Raw genomic sequence first — 14,569 nt, forward strand, 5'->3', positions numbered from 1 at the left:
AGCTACTAAAGACGTATTTAAAACAGTTCATGTGACTACAGTGGTTCAACCTTAATGTTATGAAGCAACGAGAATACTTTTTGTGCACCAAAAAAACAAATAACGACTTTATTCAACAAAATCTAGTGATGGGCGATTTCAAAACACTGCTTCATGAAGCTTCGAAGCTTTACGAATCTTTTGTTTCGAATCAGTGGTTCGGCGCGCGTATCAAACTGCCAAAGTCATGCCCCCCCAGTGGTGAACCATTGAAATTTCGAAACACTTATGATGTAACGAAGCCTCGTTTACTAAAATCACGTAACTTTGGCAGTCTTACAGGTGTGGAACGACATGAGGGTGAGTAATTAATGATAGAATTTTCATTTTTGGGTGAACTAAGTTATTAATCACTGAAAATCATTCGAGATTCAAGAGCTATAAAATTATAGTCTTCAGAACAGGTTTAAAAGACTAGAAACATACAGCACACTACTTTTATGATTCTTTTAAGGTGCTTTTTTTGTCATTTCTGGAGCGAAAAATGGGAACATCTCCCTTTGTGTTCCTTGGAAGAAAAAAAGAGCATCATAAACAGGAAAGACATGAGGGTGAGTAAATGAATTTTCATTTTTGGGTGAACTAACCCTTTAACTCCAAATTCCCTGCCAGTATTTTTGGCAAGTCTCACTTATCAATGACTATCAGAGGGTCTGGTCTACTCTGTGGCGGTCACTGCTCTGAATCTGTGAAATGCTCTTTTATGGCATTTCAATGCTCTCCTTTTAATATCATTATTGCTCAGGCCAGCTTTGACGAGCGCTCGGTATTGATAAACCACTTAGCTGGATTTTTACAGCTCTGACTTGTTACGGAAAGTGTCCTCTTTGGAATTAATTACTGCACTCTACTGGCAAATGTGAGTGGAATCTGGGGCATACTTTAATTGTGACTGAGACCCATCCTGTGATTAATATTGTCTTTGAGAAATGCATGAAGGAGAAAAAATGGCAAGAGTTTTTAATTAAATTATGAAAATCAATGCTCTCCTTTTCCCTTGCTGAACTCTTGCGGTGCTTAAAGATAAGAAATGGTCATCTGATTCATCTTGGGCTACCTTCCAGTTAGCTCGCTGATGGACTTGAAGGACACAGTGACCATTAAGGACAGAGAGAGATTTTTCACACAGTAAAGAGAGCAATCACACAACTTAGCATTAGCCTACTGCACACAGAAGTAATCATCAAAAACACTTCACATAAAACTCAAATTCACTTCTTAAAAACAAACCTTGTAAATTCAAATCCCAATTTCCCAGCACCCACAGAGCAGCCATATTTACGTGAAAGAACAGTGGCAGTTAGTGAGTGTCTGGATTTATCATGTTGGTTTGGTTGCTGACAAAACCAAGGGGAACTTCCCTATGTCTGGAAGCACATTCACATGCAATGAAACAATCAAAACCAACTACTCATATTGAAAACGAATACATGAACAAGTCTTTCACCATGTACACTGTAAAGTTTCAGGAGTGACAACCACATTTAAATATAGGAGTGAATCCCCTAAATTACCATTCTGTGTGTGTACGGAACATGACTCACTCCCGAAATTGCGATGATTGACACCGTGGTAACCATAGTAACGTTCTGGCGCCACTATTTTTGAACAAATTAATATTACAATAGCCAAAGACTCATTATGTTCTGCAATTTTAACTAAACAACCATCTACAGAGGTGTAGTATTTTGTACTTTTCTACAGTGTTGCCATGTCCACATATTATAAGTATTTTGTGTTTGGCTCATAAATGATCAATATTATGGCATTATGAAAGTGGGCAGGTATGGGTCGCTATATTTTGGCTTTATGTTCAATATAAAGCATTTGGATTTATTTCGGTTTATTATGGGCTTGTTCTTGTTTTCTGTTTTTTCTTTTCTTTTTTCTAGGAAGATCTGGCAACATGAATGAGTCAAGGCTCATACCTCCCTGTGATTTTCTTTCACAGCATATAATTCATATAATTCAGTTGTAGAATGCGGTTGTCACTCCCGTAACATTAATGAACTCTGTGTGTACAGAACACGGTTAAGCACTAAAAGTTGATCTGACAACCAAAATTAGTTACAGTGTGTACATGACCTTTGTGACCTGACCATAAGGTTTGCTTTCATTTTATCTATAAGATATTATGTCTTTGTCATAACAATTTTGTTCATTACATATTAGGACTAATATATTACATATGCTTTTGTGCAACAGGCTATAGGTTAATATTATGGTATAGGTAGATTATGTTGCTAAATTTGTTTGGATTCTAACTTAAAGGGTTAGTTCACCCAAAAATGAAAATTCTGTCATTAATTACTCACCCTCATGTCGTTCCACACCCGTAAGACCTTCATTCATCTTCTGAACACAAATTAATATATTTTTGATAAAATCCTATGGCTCAGTGAGGCCTCCTTTGACAGCAAGATAATTAACACTTTCAAACGCCCAGAAAGTTACTAAAGACATATTTAAAACAGTTCATGTGACTACAGTGGTTCAATCTTAATGTTATGAAGCAACTAGAGTACTTATTGTGCACAAGAAAAAAAAAACAACGACTTTATTCAACAGTGCTTCATGAAGCTTCGAAGCTTTATGAATCTTTTGTTTTGAATCAGTGGTTCGGAGTTTATCAAAATCACGCAAACCATTGAAATTTCAAAACGTTTATGACGTAAACATATGACGCATGACTTTGGCAGTTGATACACTCTCCGAACCACTGATTCGAAACAAAGGATTTGTAAAGCTTCGAAGCTTCATGAAGCAGTGTTTTGAAATCGCCCATCACTAGATATTAACTAAAGTCATTATTTTGTTTTTTTGGCACGCAAAAAGTATTCTCGTCGCTTCATAACATTAAGGTTAAACCACTGCAGTCACATGAACTGTTTTAAAAATGTCATTCTGGGCATTTGAAAGTGTTAATTATCTTGCTGTCAATGCAGGCCTCACTGAGCCAACAGATTTTATCAAAAATATCTTAATTTGTGTTCCGAAGATGAACGAAGGTCTTATAAGTGTGGAACGACATGAGGGTGAGTAATTAATGACAGAAATTAATTTTTGGGTGAACTAACCCTTTAAGTGACTTGAGTATTTGGATGATGTAGGATAAACAAACTAACTTTTCCCATGTTTTTCCCTCTGTCTCTCAATTAGGAGGAAACAGGGATGTATTGGTTAGTCCTGGCTCATATTTCTTCCTGTCGAACAGCTGTGGTCAGGGGGAAGAGTGGCTGAAGAGCCTAAATAAGGGCATATGGATACCTTTTACAGGTACACACATGCACAGACATTGTAGTTTAGGACATAAGTATCTTACTAATTTTGTTTCTACACTGTGGTCTGTGGAAAATCCAGGCCTGTGCAAGTCATTCTCCTGATAAAAACATTTAATGGTTCAACATTCAGTGTGACTGCCTGAATACGATGAAACAGCAGATCCAATCAGTCTTCAGGGCTCCAGTCATAGACATAACAACCCACTCACACAATACACACAATATTCCAGTCATTTCCAAATCATGGGCCATGCATTACACACTATAATGACTAGTCTCATCACAGACTGCGCTTTGTCTACCGTTGCAAATCTGAAAAAAAATGTTGAAAAACACATGCCGCTAGAGCTGATGTCATTCAAAACAGCAAATATTGAGAATTTTCCTCTTTTTTGCTAAAAAACATCACGAACAAGTGTTTTTCAGCCAGTGTCATTTAGAGTTCAAGCACCATCTCAAGAACGTTTCTCAGTGATTCATCCAACAGTCTTTACCTCCTCTATTACTCGCAGCATTACTTGTTGGAATGAGAGCGTGAGGTGTTGTGGGCGGCAGCTGTGTGTCCATCTTGGCAGTGTGCCTGGGAATAATGATGTTACAGTACACCTTGCTTTTCTCATGAGAGCCATCAACCCCTATCACATCCATACAATCCTATACAATGAAGTAGCTTTAGGAGTGCAAGACACTAAATCAAATATACATATACGTTACAAATATATATTTTCATAAAGGAAAAAATGTATGCCTTAAGGTAGGAAAAAAATATTGATCAAATTCTTAATTCAAATAATGGAGATACTGATTCTAAAAATCCCAAACTTAATCTTTTACTCTATTCCAGTAGCGGCGCACTCCTGCTGTTAAATCTACAGCCCTATGGCAAAGGAAGTCATGTTTTACACTTACAGTCCAAATTGAATGCGATAAGATAAAAAGGTTACAGGCAGTGTGCAATAACACAGTGCGACCAGTACAATAAATTACTCTTATGAATTTAGTGAAGCAAAAACATATCATGCGCGATATTACGTGCCCCTGTTGCTATCCGCCATTTTGTCCGACAAACAAACCAAACAGTAGAGTTAGTAGATTAAAGTCGGAAGACTTAAACTTGAAAAACGGTGTTTATTGATGTCTTTCCACGATTGAAACAATAACATACCATCTGATGTTCATTCATGTTTATTTCATGCTATAACTAGTAGTAAAGAGGAAAAGATGATCAGTTCACATGCCGCTTGAACTGAGGCACTATAGCAATCTGTCACGACACATTAAAGAGCCACAAAACAGTATTTGTTGTCTGAATTTCTTAAATTTGAAAGCCGAGACTGTTTCATACCAAAAGTAACCTGCTCTGTCTTGTCTATCTGTGTGTTATCACGTCACTGTCCTCTTTGCTCCGCAATGAACATTACGATTACATATGCACCAGATAATGCGATTATTCCAATAATCAGAGTAAGGACTTATTCACAATAAGATGTTTACATGACACGAGCAAACCTACATATTACAAACTTACATACAATTTTCATTATTCTGATTATTCGCTATGAAATGTGGTTATTTTTAGCGTCATTTTTCGCATACCCCACAGCACAAATGATGAACCTCCGCGTTACTGGCCACTGTTTTAATCTACTTGCATCAAATGCAAATCACAATTCTGCGCCATGATGAACATCACAATGCCGTTGTAACTGGGTTTGCCTACGCTGCACCACATCCTTTGCGCAGTATCAGCTTGAAGATACGGAGCAGAGACTGCGCAGCGATTTTTTGTTGACAGTTTAGTGATTCGGAGAGGAGGAAAAACTTCAGAATAATGTAATCTTCATTCATGAAGTTGAACAACTCACGGCATAGGACCGAGCACATGGTCAGAGCGGTAATAATGCGATCAATGTGTTTACATGACTGTTACTGCGATTTAAATAGGCGTATGCCACATAGTTTATTTGTGATTGTTTACTACGATTATAAGCTTAAAGGATTAGTTCACTTCAGAATTAAAATTTCCTGATAATTTAGTCACCTCCATGTCATCCAAGATGTTTATGTCTTTCTTTCTTCAGTCGAATTATGGGTTTTGAGGAAAACATTTCAGGATTTTTCTCCATATAGTGCACTTCAACGGCTACCAGCTTCAAAGGGTTCTACATGATCCCAGATGATGAATAAGGGTCTTATGTAGTGAAACAATCTGTCATTTTCTAAAAAAAAAAAAAAAAAAATTATACACTTTTTAACCACAGATGCTTGTCTTGCACTAGCTTTGCTATGCACCACACATTACGTAATCACGTTGGAAAGGTCATGCGGTAGGACGAAAAACTGTATCTCATTTTCTCCAACTTCAAAATCATCCGATATCATTGTTTTACCTTTTTTTGTAAAGGGCATTGGACCTTCAACCCGCTGGTTGCCATTGAAGTCCACTATATGGAGAAAAATCCTGGAATGTTTACCTCAAAAACTTAATTTCTTTTTCGACTGAAGAAAGAAAGACAAACATCTTGGATGACATGGGGGTGAGCAAATTATCAGGAAATTTTAATTCTGAAGTGAGCTAATCCTTTAATTGAAGTATTGTCTTTACACGAGGCATTATAAGGGTGCATGTAAACATATATTTAAAAACTTATCGGACATAGCAACAGTAACTAAGGGGGACGGGTCTTTGTGAAAGGTCAATTGAATAGAGCGCTTGTACCCAGCCCTAGTATACATTAGGAAATATTATGTATAAAATTACGTTTTTATCAAACATAACCCAAACACCCAGTAGACATTTTTTTTTACAAAGACAACGTGTGAGGAAACATCTGATACTATCCCTGTTAATACATGCAAATCTGAGCTGAAGGCGAAACTTGAGCTGCAGAGTCCATGTTGCAGCTTATTTCCCAGGAGAGATTAACATTCCCAATGAATTCCCTACATTACCTCTCCAACATAACTCAACACAGCTCTGGGGCTCCTAAAAGGTGAGAGATGCCCCTCCAGATAACACACAGCCACATTCACATGCACCGCACACTCACTGGGCCTATGTCTAAGGATCCGTTTTAGACTGGGATTCTCATCAGGGGCCAAGTTACCAGGCACAAATGTATAAAAAGGGTCGGAGGGGTGTGTTCAGCTGTGTCCAATGGAAAATTCTTGGAAGCAGGCCATGTGAGGTACACAGGGAGAGAGAGAAAGAAAGGGAAATATAACAGAAAGTAACCAGAAGAAAGTTCTAGCTCATTTATTTTTAGTCAATTTGTGTTTTGTGGTGTTAATGATTCATGGTGAGGGGACAGAAATAGGAAAAACAGAAGGTGTTGGCGCCACCTTGGCCACACTCCAGTAATCCTACAGTGGAGTAGCTTGATACAAGACGTTGGAAACAAGAAGACAGAAAACAGGCAAAGAAAGACTACAGGAAAGATAGTATATACAATCAACTGCAGTAAATGAGACAGCGAGAGAGAATGTGTAACAGTGTTTGTGATTCAGTTAGGGAGGCAGACATAATTTGACAGTAAACCAAGGAGGTGCTGACTCACGTCACTGGAAACTTTGGACAATTAAGTCCAGACAAACATAACCTCCCCTCAGAGGCGAACACAGACATGTCTCTGTTGATGTCACTGTCAACAATGGCATATGACTGAGACGTCCAGTTCAAGAGGCGGTGTCAAAGGGAACATCTACTTCATACTAGACTTCTTCACATTTTATTGAAAATCACCATTTGTCTACATCTTTGAGATCCCGCAGGAAGCGACCGTCACGGGAGAAGAGGTCGAGCACTGGATGGACAACAGTCTGGAGGAAGTGTTTCTATTACTATCCCTCAGGACGTATATTGATCTGGGACAAATTTAATCTGCAGTCTCTTTTTCCCTGGACTAAGGACACCAAATTTATTGGCAAACACTTTGTTGTGATAAAAACTTTGCTAAGCTCCTGCCCTTCATCTTCTGAATTTTCAGAATTGAAACTGAAGGAACACTTTTACAGAAATGTGCTGAAAATGAGAGGTGTGCACTTGAACAATGTCTCCTCTTTCAGAATGAGGACTGTCATCTGATTTGGAATGCTGATATATCCGATAAGCACGCATATCTAAGCTAAAGGGTCAGTGTTGCGAGAGAGAGAGAGAGAGAGCTTCTCTTCAGTGCACTAAGACTTACCTGCAGACAGGAGAGCGAGAGAGAGGGAGGAGGAAGAGCAAAGGGAAAGGAACATCCAGTTCTAGACTAAACAAGTTTTTAAAACATGAGCAAAAGGGATTCAGGTTCATTGAGGACATTTGTTCGGTGCCAGTTTCAGGATTGCTACTAAAAACAGGGTGAGGTCAGGATAGCGGATGTGCGTCCCAAAAAAAGAAGACAGAGGCATAAAGAGACAGACGAGAAAAGATGCCTGAAAACAAGCAGACAATCCAGCGGACTGGAAGCTATCTGTCTCACTCTGCGTACAGGAAGATAAAAAGGGTGCTGAGCTTCAGAAGACGTGAGTATTAAATATTAGGCAGGGAGAGGGCACACCATCACACACAAAGGTAGATTTTGGTGCAGTGCAGCAGCAGCGTGCATTAATCCTAAAGCCATTTTTTAGCAGAACATTATTATTGTTTGATGTATTTTTCTGCGGACTCAACAGGATCTTTGTTTACGCTTTTGAGGTTAACTGCATTTATAGTGAGTTCTCTCACTATTTCAACACATATCCATTGACAAAATTAGGTAACAAGCTAAATGGGGTCTGTCACTGACAGCTCTATATTTGTATTTTGCCATCACAGGTGTGTTTGGTCAAAGGTTGGAGGAGACAGTCCTGTATGAGAGGAGGTATGGGGATCACATGGCTCCTCTGGTGGTAGAGCAGTGTGTCGATTTTATCCGAGAGCATGGTCTCACAGAGGTCGGACTCTTCAGGCAGCCCGGCCAGGCCACACTGGTTAAAGAGCTGCAGGAAGCTTTTGATGCTGGAGAGAAACCATCTTTTGACAGGTAAGAGATTGACATAAATAGGATTGAGGTACAGCAGAGATCATGTTTAAATCAGCATAATGTTGGGTTCGCTTAAGAGAGCAAGGTTTTATCGAACATAAGGCAAAGTGAACAAGCTACCTGAAATGAACTATATATGCTAGACTGTGTTTCATTCAGAATGTTTTTAAAAACCCAATTGAGTTCTTGAATTTGAATTTAGCAAACAAGATTCACATTTGAATTTGAGTATAAGAAATCAGAAGTTTTATAGGCCTTAGACAGACATATATGTATGAAGTGTCATCTATAGAAATTTGTACCTAAAGTTATGGACAATGGTGCCGGGTGGAAAAACACTTTATTTCCCAAAATGCAATTATCTGAAGAATTTCTTTTAATTGTAATTCAGTAAATTGCACATCCTAAAATTCTATTCAATTCAATTAAACTTGTAAATTAAAACGGCACTGATTCTTCAAGTCTAAATTTTGCCCACCGCTGCTACATACTAAAGTCAGCAAAAAAAGAAGCATCCCCTCACTTTCAAAAGGTTTTATTTCCAGAAAATGTCTTAACGTGTAAATATTTGTATGAACAAATAGCTCTGTAGCTCTGTCTTAGGCATCTTACAATACGGACATTATTGTCCTGGCCACTTCTGTAGTCTTTATGCCGCTTTGCAGCAGGCCTGTGGCATGTTCACACAGGTGAGCAGGGACCCTGGGCATCTTTCTTCTGGTTTTTTTCAGTCAGTGGATAGGTCTCTTTAGTGTCGTAAGTTATTGTAACTGTGACATTAATTGTCAACGATCTGTAAACTGTTAGTGTCTTAAGGACTACTGTTAGGACTACATCCATAGGTGGATGTGCAATAATTGTTTATGGTTCAATGAACAAGCATGACAAAAACATTGTTTAAACTTTTACCAATAAATATCTATAAAGCTTATTTGGATTTTACAAAATTATCTTTAAAGTACAGTATCCTGAAAAATGTATGTTTTTTTTTGCTGAGTTTATATGTAAAGTTTTAGGACAAGAAAGTTAGGACTGATCTGGTTGGAGCTCTGGCTGAATTATTGTCAGGGATTGTTCTAAATGTGTGTGAATAATAGTAAGTAAATTTATTTCTACTTATTACACGGCTCTGTGGAATACTTGATTCTGATTGGTCAATCGCGCCATCCAGCGATATTTATTCCCAGATAACAACCACTGAAAACAGTTATCACAGGCTCATCCGGGTCAGCAGCGCTATACGCTTGCTAAGAAATTTTTTCTTTGTCGAAGTTTTGCGTTTGATGAGCTATTAAAACTCAGTCAAATCAATATTTTGTGTACAGTTATTTAATTATGTCATCCAGTATCGTGGACTTGCTCTCTCTTGTTCCATGCAAACACAGCTGCTGCCATTTTGCGACTATTGTTTCATACAATGTTGGATTATAAAATAACAAACAGGTACGATTTTAAAACAGTTCCATCTCAGATAAATATCTCTTATCCCCATAATTATTTATGTGGTGAAATGCCGTTTATCAAGTGGTGTGACTGTACCGTATCCACTGAAAAAAAAGTGTTGAATTTACATGATTTAATAATGTACAATCGGTCACACATGAATCAATTAAGTTATACAAATATAATTTGTTAATGTAACTTTAACATGATGAAATTAAGTAGTTTTTAAGTGACCCAATTAAGTAGTCTCAAAGTGAATTTTTTGTGAGGTTCATTGATTCATGATTCATTCATTCAAAACATCCATTCATCCAATATGTTCTTTCATTTAATTCAACTTCATATATGTGTTATGTGATTGAATCATTAGACTGGACTAGGTAGTCAACAGCCTATTAGCTAACAATAGTGCACAGACTAGCACATTACATGTTAGCTTTCAGCGCAAAGCTGAAATTGAATGTGAAGTACCAGTCCACAGCCTAAGCAAATGCCCCACTCTTCTCTACAATGGTAACCCAGTGAAATTTAAAACATTCTAATAATTCCAATATAAGTGAACACTGTTAAACACTATCAAGCATCCCCAGTTTTCATCTTACTGCAAAACACATAAAATTTTTAAACATTTTCTCTTTATCCAGCCATATGCAATGCATGCTGGGAACTAACAAGCACCGCCCATTTTCAGTTAATGGAACAAAATTCATTCATGTAATCCCAACACAAACGGATTAAGTAAACTTCAATACTAGGTATATTTACGTGGATTAAACACGATGAAATTAAGTTATGACAAAAAGTGTAGGAATTGTGTTGCTTTAGCTAATTTTAATTAAGTAATTTGAACAAGCAGCAAAAATCTGTTTTTTTCAGTGTCCCTTAAACATCCTTCTAGTTTGAACTTGCCACGTTAGCAACTGCTTTCTCCGGCATCTCCGTGGAAGCTTTGCGTTTAAAGAGCTAATAAAATATTTCAATTTAGATCAATATTTCGTGTCTAATTATTTACTTATGTGCCAAGTAGCCGTGTAATAAGCGGGATAATGTACATCCAGCCGGTTGTTATCTCAGAATAAAGCCCTTCAGGCTGATGCAAGACCTGATCACCCTGTTGGGCTTTATTTTGAGATTACAACCGGCTGGATGTACATTATCCCTTACAAATACTTGTGAGTGAATTTACTCTTGTAATTAATACACGTTTGCTCTCTCAGCAGCACAGATGTCCACACAGTGGCATCTTTGCTGAAGCTATACCTCAGGGAGCTGCCTGAACCTCTGGTGCCATTTTCCCGCTATGAAGAGTTTCTTATATGTGGCAAAAGAATCCCCTCAAACAGAGAAAAGGTATAGTTAAGTATATCACTCACTTCAAAAAAGAGCACATGATGTTATTTGATCAATTTAAACAAACCAAAAAAAAAAAAAAAAAAAAAAAAAGATTACATTTTGGTCATTTAAGGGCTGACAAGAATTTTGTTTCTTATAATCTCATCCTGAACTTCAGGGTTTGCAAGATTTGAAGAGTCTCCTTTATGAACTGCCTGTAGCAAACTTCAACCTTCTGAAATACATCTGCCAGTAAGATCATTTTGATTCAACTAAAGATCTATTGATTTGGTTTTCAATATCTAGATATTGGCATTTTAAGCTTTAGCCTAATTTGCCAAGTGTCTAGTTGTTGTTTTTTTGTTTTTTTTTTTAAAAAACTTTTTTTAAAAAGTGTCTAGTCTTTAAGTCATGTTTAGTCATGGCTCATGTCAGATAACACTGCTATGACACATCTTTACCAGATTCTTAAACGATGTTCAATCATACTCCAATGTCAACAAGATGAGCATCCAGAACTTGGCAACTGTTTTCGGGCCAAATATTCTCCGACCTAAAGCTGAGGACCCAGAAAGTATCATTGGAGGTGAGCAACATTTAGGTCTCCATAAAAAGGGTCTGAGGCAATGGGGTAAATGGCTTGACTGAGATTAAGACACATCTTAAGTTAGTGCATGTTCTCATATGCTTGTGAGGTCATATGCTTGTGACGCTGTTTGCCCCATGGCTGTAGACCATGTACTTACACGTCCCTCTTTCCTACACTAGGGGCAGCAGTTGTGCAACATCTAATGTCTGAACTGATTCGTGAGCACAGCTTGCTCTTCTCCAGAGAGAACTGCAACCCTCCTGAAACGTCTCTGCAAGCTGTCCACCCCATACAAAGACACAGTAATCTTGTGGAATGGGTGCATGAACCACCTGCCCACCTGAGGGAGCCTCTGCTGAGCAAAGATCATGTGACCTTTCCAGATCAGACTGTAGCCTGTCCACGTAAACACTCTTTACCATTAACCACAGAGAGGAGAGGGTCTTTTCAAAGCCCTTGTGAGAAAAACATTAACAATCATCTATCAGACACAGAGGACACTTCACCAACCAGCTCTACTCTGATTTATGACAACCACAGTCAACAGAGCTCAGCACAAGAATGTCTCCATACAAGACAAGTACCTACACCCTCCACCACTCCAACTGCCTGCTCTTCTATGACCAAAGTGCTGGAAGCTGGGGTTGAAATTTGTGTGCAGTCAAGGAGCTGGCCTGACATTGAAGAACCCAGCTGGAGTCCAGAAAGAGCATTAGGGGAGAGTAAAGGCAGCAGTGAAGTCCAGGATAGTACCTTATCTGTCTATGACAACATAGTTACTGAGGAGCAGGGGGTACGATATACAGAAGAGGCCAAAGGTACAGCCAGCGTGGCTGAGAGCAGCAGCCCTTGGTCCTCCTGTGAGATTGTGCCTTTGGATGGGGGCAGTGGGAGCGGTGGAGCTGCAAGCCCATGCCATGGTTCCCCAGGACAGTTCCCCTCATTCAGAATGGACTCTGGTGAAGATGACCTTCGCCCTAACTCCCCTGCCTCATCATCTGCTCCCACAGATGCCCCTTTAAGCACCGGCAGCAGTGAAGTCTTTTTGCCAAATGCTCCCCAAGAGCCCTTAGGTTTTCCAGCCTCCCATGCTATGCAGTGCCTCGTTGCAGGGCTTCGTCAACAGATGACCAGGCAAAAGGCAGAGTATGAGGCAAAAATTAACAGGTAAGATCACTTCATCAGTTATCTTTGTACCTGATACCATAGTACAATAAGACAAAATTGCAAATCTCTGGCACAGTCACTACATTAACACAGAGGCAGAAACCCTGCTCCTGAAGAACTACTGTCTTGAAGAGTTTAGCTGTAACCCTTATTAAACACACCAGAACCAGAAAAAACGTGATTGGGATGACTTCAAAAATTACATGCAGGTGTGCTGGAGCAGGGTTGGATCTGAACGGTGCAATAAGGTAGCTCCCCAGGAGCAGGATTGGCTACCCCTGCATTAATGCAGTGCTTCCTGGTGTGCTCCTGGAGGCATGCCAACAGTATACATTTTAGACCCTTCCATTTTAGATGCAGTTTTAGGTTAGGGGTCTCTACTAACAAGGTGATGAGTTGAATCAGATAGGTTTGATTAGTTTGAAAATGTGCAGTGTTGGTATACCTCCAGGAACAGAGTTGAGAAACACTAGATTAATGAATGAGTGTGCATGAACACAGTAAGTTTACCCTTTTGTCATTTCTCTGTCTTCAGGCTGGAGCAGAGGAACAAGGTACTTCAGGGGGAAGTTGCAGGGCTGCGCTCAACTCTGGAGCAGCAGCGGCGCTGGGTCAGTGTGGCCGAGATCAAGATGCGAAATGTAGAGCGTGCCCGTGCAGATGCTGACAGACGGAACGCCACTCTGCAACAGGAGATGGAGCAGTTCTTCGAAACATTCGGCGAGCTTAACGCAGAGGCTCGGAAAACCAGTCGCATTGTTCAGAGTTTTTGAATTCACATGCTGTTTGTGATTCACGTGCTGTGCTACAAATCCAACCTTAGCAGCCTATGAAAGGTTTCAATGTTTTAGGCCACTGTTTTCCAACTGTGGTCCGGGAGTACCTCTAACAGTACACATTTTGGATATCTTCCTTATCTGATACCCCTCATTTTACAAAGAAGTCTGGGAGATTGTACAAACGAGCTGTTGAGTTTAATTAGGGAGACATACAAAATATGTAATGTTTGAAATACTCCAAGATCAGGGCTGAGAAACACCAGTTTCAGAGTAATAAAGGTGTTAAAAACAGAAGGTTGTAGAAATAAGGATGCATTCCTGAGGGAAACCATTGCCCCACTTTTAAGTACAGTTCTGTTGCCTGCACGACTGTACAGACCAGCATGTTCAAAATAATATTAAAGACAAATTTTTGCCATTAAAGGTGTTCAAAGACAATGGAATGACCCAAAAGTAGGATAAAGTTTAATGATGTAGACATCATGTCTAAGCATGGATGCCATTTTTGAGAAAAGAGATTCTAATGAAAACTAGTCCCTAGGGATGCTCTAAGACAGGGGTGGTCCAACCCTGCTCCTGGAGAGCTACCATCCTGCAGATTTGAGCTCCAACCCCAATCAAACACACCTGAACCAGCTAATCAAGGTGTTCAGGGTTGCTTGATAATTACAGGCAGGTGTGCTGGAGCAGGGTTGGAACTAAAGTCTGCAGGATGGTAGCTCTCCAGTAGCAGGGTTGGACACCCCTGCTCTAAGATAAATTAGCTCAGACTTAAAAAGTCTCTGCCCTGGCTGGGGTTCACTGTACATTATGTAATGGAGTCCTGTGTAGGTAACAAGACATTCATACCTTGTACATAAACATACTGTTCATACACTGAATGTATTTGTACCATATGAAATAAAATGGCGAAAAAAGAGAAGACGACAT

At 39.2% G+C, this 14,569-nt stretch overlaps 1 protein-coding gene across 7 annotated transcripts in view; it reads left to right on the top strand.

Annotated features, from left to right (window-relative positions):
- The window catches only part of si:ch211-247j9.1 (rho GTPase-activating protein 24), a 24,395-nt gene extending 9,827 nt beyond the window's left edge, over window positions 1–14,568 (top strand). For 4 of the 7 annotated variants that reach the window (XM_051876657.1, XM_051876664.1, XM_051876659.1 and 1 more), the window contains 7 exons: window positions 3,199–3,315; window positions 8,122–8,329; window positions 10,990–11,122; window positions 11,283–11,356; window positions 11,569–11,690; window positions 11,873–12,860; window positions 13,396–14,568. In XM_051876657.1, coding sequence (XP_051732617.1) covers window positions 3,199–3,315; window positions 8,122–8,329; window positions 10,990–11,122; window positions 11,283–11,356; window positions 11,569–11,690; window positions 11,873–12,860; window positions 13,396–13,633 — 1,880 coding nt within the window. In that variant the 3' untranslated portion in view covers window positions 13,634–14,568. Of the gene's footprint in view, window positions 1–3,198; window positions 3,316–5,837; window positions 7,830–7,979; window positions 8,018–8,121; window positions 8,330–10,989; window positions 11,123–11,282; window positions 11,357–11,568; window positions 11,691–11,872; window positions 12,861–13,395 lie in introns of those variants that run through there. The other 3 variants (XM_051876663.1, XM_051876660.1, XM_051876661.1) reach the window with 3 other exon arrangements.
- The last annotated feature ends 1 nt before the right edge of the window (window position 14,569 follows it).

The sequence above is a fragment of the Ctenopharyngodon idella genome, chromosome 21 (genome assembly GCF_019924925.1).
Source record: "Ctenopharyngodon idella isolate HZGC_01 chromosome 21, HZGC01, whole genome shotgun sequence".
NCBI lineage: Eukaryota > Metazoa > Chordata > Actinopteri > Cypriniformes > Xenocyprididae > Ctenopharyngodon > Ctenopharyngodon idella.